Source organism: Paramisgurnus dabryanus, chromosome 13 (genome assembly GCF_030506205.2).
Source record: "Paramisgurnus dabryanus chromosome 13, PD_genome_1.1, whole genome shotgun sequence".
Lineage (NCBI taxonomy): Eukaryota > Metazoa > Chordata > Actinopteri > Cypriniformes > Cobitidae > Paramisgurnus > Paramisgurnus dabryanus.
Window position 1 is genome coordinate 25234903 of NC_133349.1, and position 15671 is coordinate 25250573.

At 41.4% G+C, this 15671-nt stretch overlaps 1 protein-coding gene across 4 annotated transcripts in view; it reads left to right on the forward strand.

Annotated features, from left to right (window-relative positions):
- Positions 1–1391: 1391 nt before the first annotated feature.
- ctnnb1 (catenin (cadherin-associated protein), beta 1) overlaps positions 1392–15671 on the forward strand; it is a 16171-nt gene continuing 1891 nt past the window's right edge. Inside the window, exons 1-14 of one of the 4 annotated variants that reach the window (XM_065270156.2) lie at positions 1392–1569; positions 11637–11681; positions 11834–12058; positions 12223–12476; positions 12559–12797; positions 12970–13171; positions 13448–13592; positions 13684–13787; positions 13889–13915; positions 14290–14628; positions 14715–14873; positions 14959–15078; positions 15167–15317; positions 15631–15671. In XM_065270156.2, the coding sequence (XP_065126228.1) occupies positions 11669–11681; positions 11834–12058; positions 12223–12476; positions 12559–12797; positions 12970–13171; positions 13448–13592; positions 13684–13787; positions 13889–13915; positions 14290–14628; positions 14715–14873; positions 14959–15078; positions 15167–15317; positions 15631–15671 (2019 nt within the window). In that variant the 5' untranslated portion in view covers positions 1392–1569; positions 11637–11668. Of the gene's footprint in view, positions 1570–11633; positions 11682–11833; positions 12059–12222; positions 12477–12558; positions 12798–12969; positions 13172–13447; positions 13593–13683; positions 13788–13888; positions 13916–14289; positions 14629–14714; positions 14874–14958; positions 15079–15166; positions 15318–15630 lie in introns of all 4 variants that reach the window. The other 3 variants (XM_065270153.2, XM_065270154.2, XM_065270155.2) reach the window with 3 other exon arrangements.

Sequence of the window (15671 nt, forward strand, 5' to 3'; positions counted from 1 at the left end):
TTTACATTTAAAGATATTATTAAAGAAGTTAATGCTAAATGCTAACATTATTCTGTAACCTAATGCTGTACATTATTCTGACTCCAGTACATACTACACCATGCGGAGTAATAGTATACTTTTACTATTATATAAAAAGGCAGATTAAAAAGCCTTACTTGCATATAAAACCGACTACTTTTAACCCAACAGATTGAAGAATAATAACTTTATTTAAACCAGCCAATACAACAAACAATATAAATCTTATTTGATTTATAATGTAAATAATTATTATTATGTATAGATTTAAGCAGTGAGCACAAAACCCCACAAATTCTGATTACTGTTGACATATATTGCACATTTGTAGTGTGTTGTAATTTTAGTGGTGATTAGATTTAGATTTTATAGTTTACAGAGATCATTTTAAACCAATGTAATGCACATGTTGCCATACAGTGCACACAATGCCACCAAACTTTCAGTTTTCAACGTGAAAAATAAAGAATAAAGATAGCTGTAATATGAATTAATAACAGTGCTGTGTGTGTTTTGGCACTGTTGTGCGCCCTCAGCCCCTCCTCTCCCTATTTTCCATGGGAACTCAGGGACAAATTAAGGTAAGAACAAACCAGTCTCAACATGACAGGCACAGAGTCACAATATAAATACTGTTTTGGATATTGGCAAAGCATGAACGTTTAAAAGCCATACATTGTCCTCATCTAAGATATTTATCGATATTTTCAGAGGTGCAACTGCCAATGATACGACAATTGACATGCGTGAAAACAGTTTACTGCCGACTATAATACGCGAAAGAACCTTTATCTGTTTTTTGATTACATTGAATAAACAGAGAAAAACGGCCAGCATGTTTAACATATATAAGTAGATTTGAGTAATTTACGCCAGTAGTTCCGCTGCATTGTTCTACTGGAGACAGAAAAAAACTTCCTCCGCCAGTTAAATTAAAACGCCGATCGTCACTTTCCTAAAGCATTTATAAAACACTCATTTCCACAAAGAAATCATCAGATTTTATTTATGATTTGACGCTGGTTGTCTTGTCCTGCTGTTTCTCCTAAATACTACAAACGCTCTTTACTGCGATAGTCATAAAACTTAATGAATAGGTGCGCCCCCTTGTCGCACCACAGCCGTGTTGCTAGCGTATCCATGCGCACGAATCCTCACATCTTATTCACCTAAAATAGAACTCACATTTTCTGATAATAACATCACATATCATTTAAACACTAAAATATTAAATGTCTGTAAATCATGGTTAGTTACGGAAAAGTCATTTACTTTATTTACTTCGAACGACGTGGGGTCTAGTTTATCGGAAGGCGGCAGAATACGGTGTGGGTAGGAGTTTTTATAATGGCTGGAGCGCATATGGAGTGACGCCATCTTTCCCGTGTGCTGCTGTTACGCGAGCGCGGATTCCTCGCGCACACATCCACTCAGCAGGGGCTGCCGTGCGCTGCAGGTCATTCTCAAACGTTTTCTCAACGGATTGTCGCATTTTTTTCGGGTTGAGGTGTGGAAAGGCGACAGAGGAATATACAGCTTTTGACACAGGTAAGTGTTTGTGGCAAAGAGAGTGCGTATATATGCCATGTTTTGACGGAATGTCTTACTGCAGCTCTGGGAAACGAGGTGGAAAAAAATCACGGCCGTTTTTCACACGCACACTAACACACATCAACGGACATTTATCACACTGTAATACACGTTTTATAATTTACAAACTGTGTTTAAAGCGCCAAGTTAGACCTTTAGTGTCTTTGGTGCTAACTGGTTAGCATTTTAAGGGCTCGAAAAGTGTTTTGTGGGGACTGGGTATAACAAGCCTTAAACTGGACCCATTGCTCATTTTTACTTAAAATATTGCGTGTTAATTCTCTTCGTCTAATCTAAAGACTAGAGTTGTTTGTTTGTCTTTGGTTTGGGGCTTGCGTGTGGCTGTGGAATAAAAGTTAGTTTATACTTAACTAGTGTGGATAAGCTGTTGTGTACTTGACTTTTCAACCCAGTTGTCTCGTTTGCCATGTATCCAGACACGCTGTTTTTTTTACATTTTCCTATTTTTTTCAAGCCATCTAAAAATCTGGAGCGTTCAATTTTGCGTAACATGTTTCAGTCCTCAAAGGCGTGACCAGCGGTATCGTGTTGAGTTATAAACACTTATGGTGTCAATAATATCGTGTGATGATAAACACAGTGAATATTACCCATAATTTAATGTCTCAGACAGAAACAAAGACATTTAAAGTGTTTGGCCGTTGAAAGGAAGTCAAGGAGGAGCTTGAGTGAAATCTGACTCTGGAGCTCGTGCTGATGGGGGTGGGGACAGTCGGGCTCGATGCGCGCACACGGGGGTTGCGGACGGACATACCCTAATTCCGAATCTATAACCCATAGCATATGACCCACTGAGTCACTCTTTACTACAGCATACACATCTGTATCAGTGGGTGTTTGTTGTTTAAAGTGAGATTACGGCATCATGAGACGTATCGACTATACTGTACTCCAATTGGCTTGTTTATTTTAATGACGTCGGTTTATATTTAGTGTTAAATGATTCATTTTTAGTATATACAACAACTATCCCTATAGGGGCAGCTGGCATTTGTTTTGCTTAAAAAGTAAAGCAAATACGTACATTATCCACTCTTCCTTAACATGCAAGGGTTAATGTAATGTATTTAACTTCACTGCCTGGTAAGTAAAAGCATTAGGCATTTTAATGAGTTTTATTCAACCCCTGGTTACACTAACTAGTCTATATTGTATGTGTAGACTTTGTGAATTGATTATTGTTGACATGTAGATTATCAGCCATTAATAAAAACACTTATAAGGGCCATTGATAAAGAATACAAAGATACATGGATATTTTGAGTCTTTCAGTCAATGAATAGTTCAAAAATAGGCATTACCACTTATGCCACTTGGCAGTCAAATGCCACTTCAAGTTTATCAGGGCTATTTTTAATCCTACATTGTTTACTTGCTGGCATTTTTGAGTCATTGGTGTGTCTTTGGCATATATGGTTGGTCAACCTTTCTGTATACTTCAAGCTTCCATGCACCAACTTTGTAATGGTCAATGGCTGTTTTGGCTCATATAGTATGTTTTGGATACGGGTAAGGCATAGGAATTCAAAATGCAGCAATTCCAGCCAAGGTAAATAAATACGGTCACACATGCGCATAATCATGGTGTTACAGCATCTCTAGTCACAAATTACACATTCAAAGCAGAATTATAACTATATAGGATATTGCTGGAAGCTGGCAACTAAGCGGATCCAGTGAAACACTCCACACAATAGCCAGATTTCTGATATCTAACACAGGTGTTGAAATCACTATCTGAGCTTCATGCCCCAGGTCACAACAGGCACTTAGCTTGAGCCATTTGGGGTGGTATGAATGCCAAGGATTACAAACAAATGCTTCGGTCTTCTCAAGCCTCCTCGGGTTTCTTCGGGGGAGCCCATCGTTTAGTGGGGAATGGTATTTGGAAGAAGTTTGAGTTTGTTTTGCTTTTTTCGTCTCTTCTGTAGCCATGTTTTGCCTTCGCCTATGTGTGCGAGTATGTTTGGGTAGGTCAACCCAAAAGGATAATATTGGTTTGGTGCAGTTTTGTGTGTGTGAAACCTGCTTGTAGTTATGTAAGGGCATCTCGAAGTATTTATAGTAAGTGTGGGAAAATTAAAACTGCATGCTAGTTTTAGCTTTAAACTGTTGTGATGCACTAGCTTTTCTTCATAATGCTGACCCTGAACTTCAGCTTGAGCCGTTGCATAGATTTGTGTGCCAGATTCATTGTTTGGCCCATCTTTGTTAGCTTTCTGTGCAACTGAACCCATGTAAAAACTAGTAGATTCGAGAACCAGTAGGTTTTCAGATTAGTTTCAGATTAGAACAAAAAAAAAAAACGCATGTGGTGGTTATTAGGGTTGAGATGTTGTCATGTCTGTGAAATAAGAAATGACACTAGCGAGAGACGTGTTAAAATTGACAGGAGCGAAATTAATTTTAACACCTCTTGTTTTTCTCCTCTGATGGTTCTAGTCCCACACATGCTGTTCAGGTTGATTATAAAATCCAGCGATAAAAGTTGTAGGTTTGATTCCCAGGGTACACGCACATTTAGAATGTATACCTTGAACTGGAAGTCTATTGGATAAAACATCTGCCAAATGCATAGATGAAAATGAAAAGGCCCAGTATTTGCGCTTTTTCATTGGATAGTACGGCCAGGTACATCTCACTTTTGGGGGGCTTTCCACTGTGTACAGTACCCTAGTACCTGATACTTTTTTCAGTAACACCTTGGTTGAGGCGTACAGATACTAAAGAGAAAATCACCACTACCAGCGTCATTCCTACGTGCAAACCAAGTGATGTTGTCATTTGTGTTTTGTACCCAAACCTCCTTTTAGCAGTAACAAACATTTGCATGCCGAGAACAAGAACACCATTCCATCAATATGCCTTGTCACTCCTGTTAACCCCTTTTTTGTATCATTTTTACAATGATGTTAAAGCGGTAGAGGCCGTGCAACTGTAACGATAAGTCTATAATCCCACCCACTCTGAATCGGCATTAAACTGCCATGAAAAAGCGAACAGAGCCAAAGTAAAGCGAGCTGCATCATACCACACAATGAAAAATCGGCATAAGTGTAGTTTGTGTGTGGGATTTTTTGCAGACTGGGGCTCAGTTGGCACCTCGCATTGCGTGCGAACGAGTGCAGTAATACCGCAGGAGGGGGGTTGAGGCCTGTATGCTGCTGGGTTTATCTGTCCAATTGACTCCAGATGTTGGAAAGCCTGAGACGGAGCAACTGGCTGACTGCTGTGAAACTCTCGGCAGCCCGAGGCAGACTGCCACAGCGCCACTGTGTTTTACACATCCCCTTATCAAACACACTATCCATGCTGTGCATTTACAATACTGAGTCCTACTCATTGGCAAATTTTAATGTGTGTGGTTCAGTGTTGTTTTCGTCAACGATGACGATAACGAAATGATTTCGTTGACGCACCTATTTTTTATGACGCTAACGCGACGATGACTAGCTAAAAATGTCTCTAAGGTGACGAAAACATGACGAGACGCTTTCGAGTTTTCGTTGACGAGACGAGACGGAACGAAAATGAATGTAAGTCTGACGTTTACAATGCTTGTCATTAGGGCTGTGACGGTCATTATATAACCGTGAGACCGACGGTTATAGTTGAACACCGTCATTAGAACTCTATAACCGGCAAAACCGTGTTATTAAAATATAAAAAAAAAGTATCATACAGAATTTTTAAATACTATTTAAAACAATTGTTAACAGTCTGTGTTATACGCCCCACTATGTTCTCACGCAGTGAAAAATACAGAGCGGAGCAGACACTGACAACGTGCTGACATACAGGACAGACCAGGTTACTTTTCGGTTACTTTTGAGATTAAACATATTAAACAAAGTCTCACCTTTCAAATCATCTCTTCCTTCTAGTTCATTTATAGCATCAAATAAACATGAATGACCATAAGAAGGAATGTTGTTTTAACCGCGGAAAGACGTCAGTACACTCCGCTTTTCAAGTTCAAATTCTCCCATGCTAATCTACTAACTCTCCTGAAAGCACATTCACTGCTTGTCTTGCTGTTAATTTTAAATAAACGTAGAGTAAGTAGCTAATCAGTGTCTTGTTTATTCAAACGCCGGTTTACTTCGCAAGTGTGAGCACTGAACAGCGCGTACTGTATGTGGAGAGCGTTTGCCGCGCGTGGCCATTGTCGGCTGCGTTTGCTGCGCATACTGTGCAGTTTAGTAACAGTATAAAAATCTCAAGTTCATATTACTTTACTTTACATGCATTTATGAGCAAAACCTCTTCAAGACGCTTTTTAACCCACATTCTGGTCCATGTAATGACAGATATAGACACAATTAAATCTGTTTCTCTGAAGATTATCAAAATAGATGAGAGAGGATTCATTTATTCTGAGCAGAGAGTGACAGCGCAGTCTTCTGTCAACATTGTGTTTTTAAATATTTCATTGCTTTCTGTTAAATTGCTTAAAGTCATTACTGCTTAAAACACACTTGGAATCACATTCATGATTTTATGGTAAAATGACACTTTCGCGTCAATCCACAAGCATTTAAACGAGCAAAACGCCCCCCACAGACGGTTATGTTATGAACCGTCACATTTGACTCACGTCATAACCGTCATCACCAATTCTGAAACCGGCACACCCCTACTTGTCATTTCTGCATATTTTGCGTGAAATCGGTCTGTTTTTAGCTAAAAAGTATCCGCAATGCTGCCGTTTCCTCTCCTTGTTTTGGGTCAACACAGTCACGCCCACCACCCGGCTGCCGCCATGCCGCGCACGCGCACCAGATTTCAAACAACAACACCACACCTGCGGCTGTGGCGAGTTCGAAGGACGTTGCGGAGGCGCCAATAAACGGAAACGATGAGATGATTAATGGACATACTTTCAGTATAATCCATCAGACAGAAAAACGGAATGCATATTGGGAGACGACGGTAAATGTGGCCACAAATAGGGCAAGAATGGGAAGAATACCACCAACCTCAAGCGGCACCTGAAGGCTCATCACGCTTATATTTTTTTGTAAAGGTAACTAACCAGTCACGCTGTTAACAATCATATACATTTTACTCGACATTCGGCTTGTGACACATTTCATGGTAAGCTTAAGGTTTTACATGTATCTACTTGTCAAACCTAAGCCCATTTCCTATACTTTTTGTGGTGTATTTAAATAAGGCAAGGCACGCGTTTCTCAAATTTATAAGTGAGGTCTCAGCGTAACACACAAACTCAACATGAGGGTATATCAGGCTCAACTTTTTTGTTATGACATGCGCAGAAGGCACATCAACTAAAACAATGGCAAGACCTCAGGGAGAACCTTAATGCACATTTTAATAGTATTAAATACACCACACTTTTTAACCTAAATTAATTTGTTAAAAAATACTTTTTTTACTAAAATTGACTTAAACTTGACTAAAACCTTTTTGCGTTTTCGTCGACTAAAACTTGACTAAAACCTTTTTGTGTTTTCGTCGACTAAAACGTGACTAAAACTAACAATTTCATAAGTGACTAAAATGTGACTAAAACTAAAAGCATTTTCGTCCAAAAGACTAAGACTAAAACGAAAACTAAAAGGGCTGCCAAAAACAACACTGGTGTGGTTTGACTTTGATGTAGACGATTGAGAGATTTATTTTGATTGCTTCGGTGCTTCGTTCTCCTCCTGGCATGGGTGTGTTTTGGAGCCTGTGTTGGTCCAGGTGAGATTGTTGGTGATACTAAGTTTAGCACTGTCTTGTAGATTAAACTATTTTGTAAAAATAAAAACTTTGTTCCATTCATTCTGTATATTTAATTTGTTTAAATTCCCTGTCTCGAAGCTTGGTTATGTTTTTCTCTAATGGACTGTTTGCAACATTCACAACACCACGGCACACACAATTATCTGTAAGGCAAGTTGGGATGCTTAACGATTAATCGCGATTAATCTATAGCAGAATAAAAGTTTTCGTTTACATCACATATGTGTGTGTAAACTCTGTATAATAAATATGTATATACATATATAAATATGCACACATGCATGTATAATTTTAAGGAAAAAAGTATATATTAAGTATTTATATATAATATAAATTATACGTAAATATACAAATGAGTATATACACATGTAAACATTTCTAAAACATATAAATGCATGTGTGTACTAGGGCTGCAACTAACGATTATTTTAATAATCGATTAATCTGTCGATTATTTGTTCGATTTATCGATGAATCGGATAAAAAACAAGAAAAGCATTCATTTTATTATTAAACGTCTCTGCGTCACGCGACACAACGAATCAATTATGAAATTTGTTGCCAACACTTTTAGTAATCTATTTTTATCGATTTAATTGATTCGTTGTTGCAGCCCTAGTGTGTACATTTATTTATACAAAGTTATTATACACAGTTCACACAGATTTATGATGTAAACAAAAACTTTTATTCTGCTATAGATTAATCACGATTAATCGTTAAGCATCCCTAAATGCAAGTCTAGCTTTCTTTCTTGACCCAGTTCAGCTGTTGAAACAGAGGCTGCTTTTGAAAGCCAAATCCTAAAAGTGAGTGTTTGTGTAGAACCGTAAGAGCTGAATTTACATGGTAACATTATTTTTCTCAGACAAATTGCCAACACCGTGATGCATCATAAAGCAAAACCTGCTGTGTTATTCAGTGTAGATTAACAACTTCTGTACTTCTAGTTGAAACATTTTTGACCTTTTCACTTGCTGCAACATGTTTGTGTTTTGTAAAACTTGTTTGACTGAAGGGAACAGTATGTTTTCCTTACAGACACAATAAAGGGGAGATAGGCAGCCAGTTTTGGTCGCAAGGCTACATATGAATGTAGGACATTTCGGAGAGGGGTGCACTCTGCCTACTGACTTGGAGAGGGGTGTTGTATGTCTGAATAAAGGAGGTGGGCTCAGGGCTAGTGTTATGGTAATTGTGGTGGAGGCCTCACAAAAGAGGAGGAGATTGGGCCCCTCAGTTGGAGATGCTGAATTGAGTATTTCTTCAGTGGGTGTTAACTGCTGATGGTGAAGGGCAATCAGTAAAAAATGTCATGTGCATATTGACGCTGCTGTGAAGGCGGTGGGGTTTCTCACTGAGCACATTATTTAAGCTCCTATAGACCTTTAGCACCTCATTTTACTAGTAATGGTGTTAAAACTCAGCACTTTGCTGAAACTTTATTCTGCTTATGTTGGACTGACTTGGTAAAACTTAAAAATGCTTCCTTTAGGGTTTTTTTTAGGGGATGTGTATGTGTTTTTGCAAAACCTTTAGTTTTTGTCATATGATTGAGTTAAGGGTCAGAAAGAGAGAGCTCTTGCCAGCAGTTCAGGTTATTTACCCTTATAACAATTTCATACAGTAATACTAATGTACAGTAATGGCTGAAAATGGTTCATCTATTTACATAATACATAAACTTATTTTCTAAGGGGTGACCTACAAAAATTATGTTTTCATTAACTTCTAACACAACTGATGCCATGATGTCATTGAGCTTAATAAAGCCATTCTCATACACCCGGGCAGTTGTAGCCAAGTGGTTAGAGAGTCAGGCTTTTAACCTGTGAGTTGCCGGTTCGAGTCTCACGGGCAGCGACTGTGGTGCCCTTGAGCAAGGCACCTTACCCTAATAGCTGCCCACTGCTCCAGGTGTGTGCTTGTTCACAACTTGCAGTGCGTGTTTGGGTTGTGCCGATAGACAATAGTATTGTGTATTGACGATCATCAGACATATTGCCAATAGCAGTCTTTCATGACGATAGTTGGCGATAGTTGTCGTCATAGTTTCACATTAACATGCATGCACCTGGACTTAATGCGTGTGTCTTGGACTCTTGCTCGGACCTGAATGCGCGACATGGACTACTTCTGTAATGCGCATGATTTAGACTCTTCCTAGCACATGAGCTTGTAAGACAAACGGCTCGGACATTGTCTTGTACTACAGAGATTGTTAGCGTGCAAAGGGTTAAAACCAGCAAGTGTGTTGTTCCCGCTCCCTGGCACGCAGGAAATTTTAGAGCGCCTGGGGTTTTCTGTGCTCGGATTAATGGCATCAGTTTTAAGGTGGTTATGTTCAGGACAGTGTTGCCCTTGCATCTTTTTTGTCCATCAATCAAGTGACTTGTCATAAATGAGAAAAAATAATAAAATAAATGCGTAAACTAATGCCCCGTCCCCCGATACTATCGTGTATTGGCGATCTCACAGGCTGATGATAGGACAATCTCAAAATGGGGCATATTGCCCAACACTAGTGCATGCATGTGTTCACTACTCACTGGGATGGGTTAAATGCAGAGGTCAAATTTCGAGTATGCACTGCATACTTGACAAGCTAGTCACTTATTTTCAGATTACGGAAAATTCATGGATAATGTGTCTGGGATTAGTTCTAGGATTGTTTTGATTTTGTAAAGACACGTAATGGATTTGTAATCGCGCTCTTGGTGGATTTTTTTCCATAACGTCTTAATTCTCTTGAGAAACCATGCGCTTGAATTTATTTGATCTCGGCGCAGATAGCGAGGAGCTCCCTGTTCTGTTTCTTACTAGTTTGCAGACATTTCTTCATCATGAACATTAATCTGCATTTAAAACCCCAATATTAAAGAACTGAACAATAACTACGTTGTTGTGACTTCACAACAACACATCTTAAGCCCGATTTATAGTCGTGTGCAAGCTCTACGCCGTAAGTTATCCGTAGCCTTTGCGTAGCTCTGCATAGCCTGACGTGCACCTCGCAAAATTTTTAACAACGCGTCAAATCTACGCGAACCGCAAGTGCTGTGATTGGTCCACCAGAACCCTTCCCGTCAGGTAAAAAAACTGCGCCATAGATATTTCAGTTTGTGACGGTGAAAACAAAGATGAGCCAAGTTGAGGGGTTATTTAACTCAAACTGCATCAAAAGTCGCTGTTTATTTACTTCCATCATTGCTGGTCTTCTCAAATTGTACACAAGTTGTTGTTTCTTCTTCGTTTGTGGGTTAACTTGCTAAGCTGCTGCTTCTTTGACATTCGCGCTGCTACTGTGGTTACACGCGTGGTTACTGCCTACCAGCGGTAGTATAAATGAAAGCCGACGTGGAACTTACGCCGTCGCGGCTATGCCGTAGGACCTATGCACAACTATAACGAGCCCTTTACAGGGTTGTTCCTGCCTTTTTCACACAGGACATGTTCTGGAAATATAACAGCAATGTTACTAGATCCCCATCCCGGGATTTACCCCACGATCAATTCCGGGACGTGTTTGCTTTCACACGGAAGGCACTCTGGCAATTTTATGGGATCAACTGTGAAAGGGGTTTACTATTAGTGTGAATTATTTAGGTCGGCTGGGATGTGTGAACAGGAAGTTCTTGACACTCATCTCAATCTGAATTCAATCTACCTTGATGACATGGTAACCTAAACATTCACAAAACCATATTTAAACCATCCCCCAAATTTATAAGTGTAAAAAGTGAAAAGTTCAAACACACCTGGACATCAACAACAAACAAGAGTATCTTTACAACGCAGCAATGGTGTTACAGTTTAATTCACTGTTCCCTGACATTTAGTTTACGCCAGTTTAACTTTTTGTAAATGAAACAATTTGCTAAATATGTTTAGTAGCTGATAAGTGCACACTCCTGAGGTAGTCGGATGACTGCTTGTTAAAATGTCAACAAAAACGTCCCTGAACTCTCACAGAAACGTTCCTGTTTGTACTGTTTATTGTTTGTCATAAGCATTTTTTCCGGGTGTATGATGAGGGGTTGGCACGAGTCTATGTGTGGGTAGTGTGGCATATCCTGTCTCACTCTTTCATCCCAGCTGCAGGCAGGTTAGGAAACAGAGAGCTTTCAGTCTGAACACTGGGTCTTGTGTATGGTTTAGCTGCACTGGTATGTGTTTGTGTATTTGACCAGTGTGTGACTCTGAGAGTTGGCACTCAAAATGGGAAATTAACCACACCACTGTGTGTCTTTCAGATTAGAAAGCTGTGTTTGGCTCTGAAAGGATCATGGCAACCCAATGTAAGTTTTTCATTTTTGTAAACTTTTCTAGTTTCCTAGTTGTTTACGTGAAAACATGTTTTTTAAAACTGCAGATGATGTTCGAGACGAATATATTTTACTACAACAACAAAGTTAATTATATAACAAGTCATATGTGTCGTCTTGTACAGCCGATCTGATGGAGCTCGACATGGCCATGGAGCCAGATCGTAAAGCTGCCGTCAGCCACTGGCAGCAGCAGTCCTACCTGGACTCTGGTATCCATTCTGGTGCCACCACCACTGCTCCGTCCCTGAGCGGCAAGGGCAATCCAGAGGAAGAGGATGTGGATAATCAGGTGTTATATGAGTGGGAGCAGGGTTTTAACCAGTCCTTTAACCAGGAACAGGTAGCAGGTATGTGATGCATTACATTAACATTGGTGCATTGGGTAATCTTTTGTTAAAAACATTGCCTGTAAAAAAACTTTTATTCATAGACAAATTTTGGATTATCAGTGCATAATTCAAATGCATTTGATTAGCATGGTACTAATAAACAGTGCTATGATTTCCCATAGATATCGATGGCCAGTATGCCATGACCAGAGCCCAGCGAGTCCGGGCAGCCATGTTCCCCGAGACTCTGGACGAGGGCATGCAAATCCCCTCCACACAGTTCGACTCGTCCCACCCCACCAACGTCCAGCGCCTGGCTGAGCCCTCGCAAATGCTCAAACACGCCGTGGTCAACCTCATCAACTACCAGGATGATGCTGAACTGGCCACACGTGCAATTCCAGAGCTTACCAAACTACTGAATGACGAGGATCAGGTAGGAACGAATGCACTTTACTAAAACTAGCCAGTATTGTGACGTATTGCGCTAACATGTTTTCTTCATCGTTCACAATCAGGTGGTGGTGAATAAGGCTGCTGTAATGGTGCACCAACTTTCCAAGAAGGAGGCTTCTCGTCACGCCATCATGAGATCTCCGCAAATGGTGTCGGCCATCGTGAGGACCATGCAGAACACCAACGATGTCGAAACGGCCCGTTGCACCTCTGGCACCCTGCACAACCTCTCCCACCACAGAGAAGGGCTACTCGCCATCTTCAAATCTGGAGGCATACCTGCTCTTGTCAAGATGCTCGGGTTGGTCCTTCATGCATCTGACTTTATTCTAGTCAATTACTTATGTCTTATTTTCATGAGTAGGTGCAGTGTGTGGAAATTGAAGGCTGAGTCATATACGGAGATCGGCTTTATACTCTGAATCCAATTATTTGCCTGTAGTTTGGCTCTAATATTGCTTTGATCTCCTTAGCTCCCCTGTGGACTCTGTACTATTTTACGCCATCACGACTCTACACAACCTGCTACTGCATCAAGAAGGAGCCAAGATGGCTGTGCGTCTGGCCGGAGGCCTGCAGAAAATGGTGGCTTTGTTAAACAAAACAAACGTCAAATTCCTCGCCATCACAACAGACTGCCTTCAGATTTTGGCATATGGCAATCAGGAAAGCAAAGTAAGAAACTTTGCACCTGTTTTTTTTCCCTGCAACATTGTGTTACTCGAGTCTAGCATTGCAACAGATGCATCGCAGCCATTTTTAGAATAGATGTTGGATTCCTATGTGCTTTGATCTTGGTTTTGGCAGTAGATGTTTAACTATATCACTTAGCTTCTTGCTTTTTTGTGCTTTGTGTCCCTGGTTCTTCATTGATGATATTAAAACATACATATATTGCAAAATGCTTACCTGGATCAAAACGTTGGACTTACAGTTTTGTGTTTTTCTTAGCTTATCATTCTGGCCAGTGGAGGCCCACAAGCTCTGGTCAACATCATGAGGACCTACACCTACGAAAAACTGTTGTGGACCACCAGTCGAGTGCTTAAAGTCCTTTCCGTTTGCTCCAGTAACAAACCTGCAATTGTTGAGGCTGGTGAGTCCATCTTCATATCGGACCAGCACGTGGTTAGAAGGGAGCCAATGATCAAATAACATCTCTAAATTCAAACTGTGTTTGTTTTCAGGTGGTATGCAAGCACTCGGCCTTCACCTCACAGACCCCAGTCAGCGATTGGTCCAGAACTGCTTGTGGACATTGAGAAATCTTTCAGACGCCGCCACCAAACAGGTACAGCTCGGTCTCGCACTTTCCCTCAGCATTTTACGCTGTCTTCTGTTTTTCCTACATGAGACCTCTCTTTCTGTCTCCACATTGTTTCCATGGAGAAGACGTCTTTAGCAGAAGTAGATGTGCAGGTAACGGTCATTCCTGCCTTTGTCCGTGACTGGGTTCACGGGCTGTAGCCAGCACCGACCCCACACAGTTAGGATATCAAATTGTGAAAGACCATTGTCGATGGAGCATGAACACACGCTACATTTGGTTGTAATGCCTGTGTTCTGTGTACATTTCACCCAGCTGTTGTGATTTCGTGGAAATACTCTTGTATATTTACCAGATTGATAATGATTGTGTTTCTTCACTCATGATAGGCTTACAACCTCATGTAACTCGTCATAGATGTTTTACGAATGACTGTGACTGGTGATGTTCAGGACTACAAACCTTTCGTTAATTATTGGTTCGTGTGACGTATAATGTCTTAACCGTGGATCCTTCTGATTCACAGGAGGGTATGGAGGGTCTTTTGGGCACCCTGGTCCAGTTGCTCGGCTCAGATGATATCAATGTGGTGACGTGTGCTGCCGGAATTCTGTCCAACCTCACGTGCAACAACTACAAGAACAAGATGATGGTGTGCCAAGTGGGCGGCATCGAGGCGCTAGTGCGCACCGTCCTTCGAGCAGGAGACCGAGAGGACATCACAGAACCGGCTATCTGCGCGCTCCGTCACCTCACGTCCAGACACCAAGATGCCGAGATGGCCCAGAATGCAGTGCGCCTGCACTACGGGCTGCCCGTGGTGGTCAAACTGCTCCACCCTCCCTCACATTGGCCTCTTATTAAGGTATTAAAAAAACTGGCCAATCAGAAGCAACGTCGCTCTGATCCTCACCGTACGCCCGAGCTTAAATTACCTATGCCCTCTTCCAGGCAACAGTCGGGTTGATCCGTAATCTGGCACTGTGCCCCGCAAACCATGCCCCTTTGAGAGAGCAAGGTGCCATCCCTCGTCTGGTGCAGCTTTTGGTCCGAGCCCATCAGGACACACAAAGACGAACCTCGATGGGTGGAACGCAACAGCAGTTTGTGGTAAGTCACAAACTCGCACGCGGTCAAGCTGGCGTTTTAAGGAACTGTTTTGACTCCGTAGATTCATGCACATTGTGTGTTACAGGAGGGTGTGCGTATGGAGGAGATCGTGGAGGGGTGCACCGGAGCTCTGCACATTCTAGCCCGAGACATTCACAACAGAATCGTCATTAGAGGACTCAACACTATTCCACTTTTCGTTCAGGTCAGTCTTATGTCTATGAAGCCGTGTCCAACTTGTTGGCCTTTTAATCCAGAGTAATATAAACGTCTCTCCCATTCTTGGCGTGCAGTTGCTGTATTCTCCCATCGAGAACATCCAGCGCGTAGCTGCAGGTGTGCTGTGTGAGCTGGCGCAGGATAAGGAGGCAGCCGAGGCCATCGAGGCAGAAGGAGCCACCGCTCCTCTCACAGAACTCCTTCACTCCAGAAACGAGGGTGTCGGTGAGTGCTCGTGCTCTCCCTTTTTAATAAGCAGGTCACGTGCGCAGTCTGTCACGAATAATGCAAAAAGACATCAATTAAATATAAATAATGGTAGCACACCCTGTCACTGCCTCCAGATGTCTCCAACATAAAGTTTGGAGAAAGAAGTTAAACTTTGCAGAATCAACACGAAGGAGCGAGCGTGAATACAAAACGAATGCAGATTTTGTGTTGTTTTTCTTCCGTTCCTCACTGGAGGCAGTGGCTGGGCTGTGTGGGGTGCGCTGAACGTGTCCTCAAACACTAACCGTGCACTATCTTTCACCCACAGCCACATACGCTGCTGCAGTTCTGTTCCGCATGTCTGAGGAT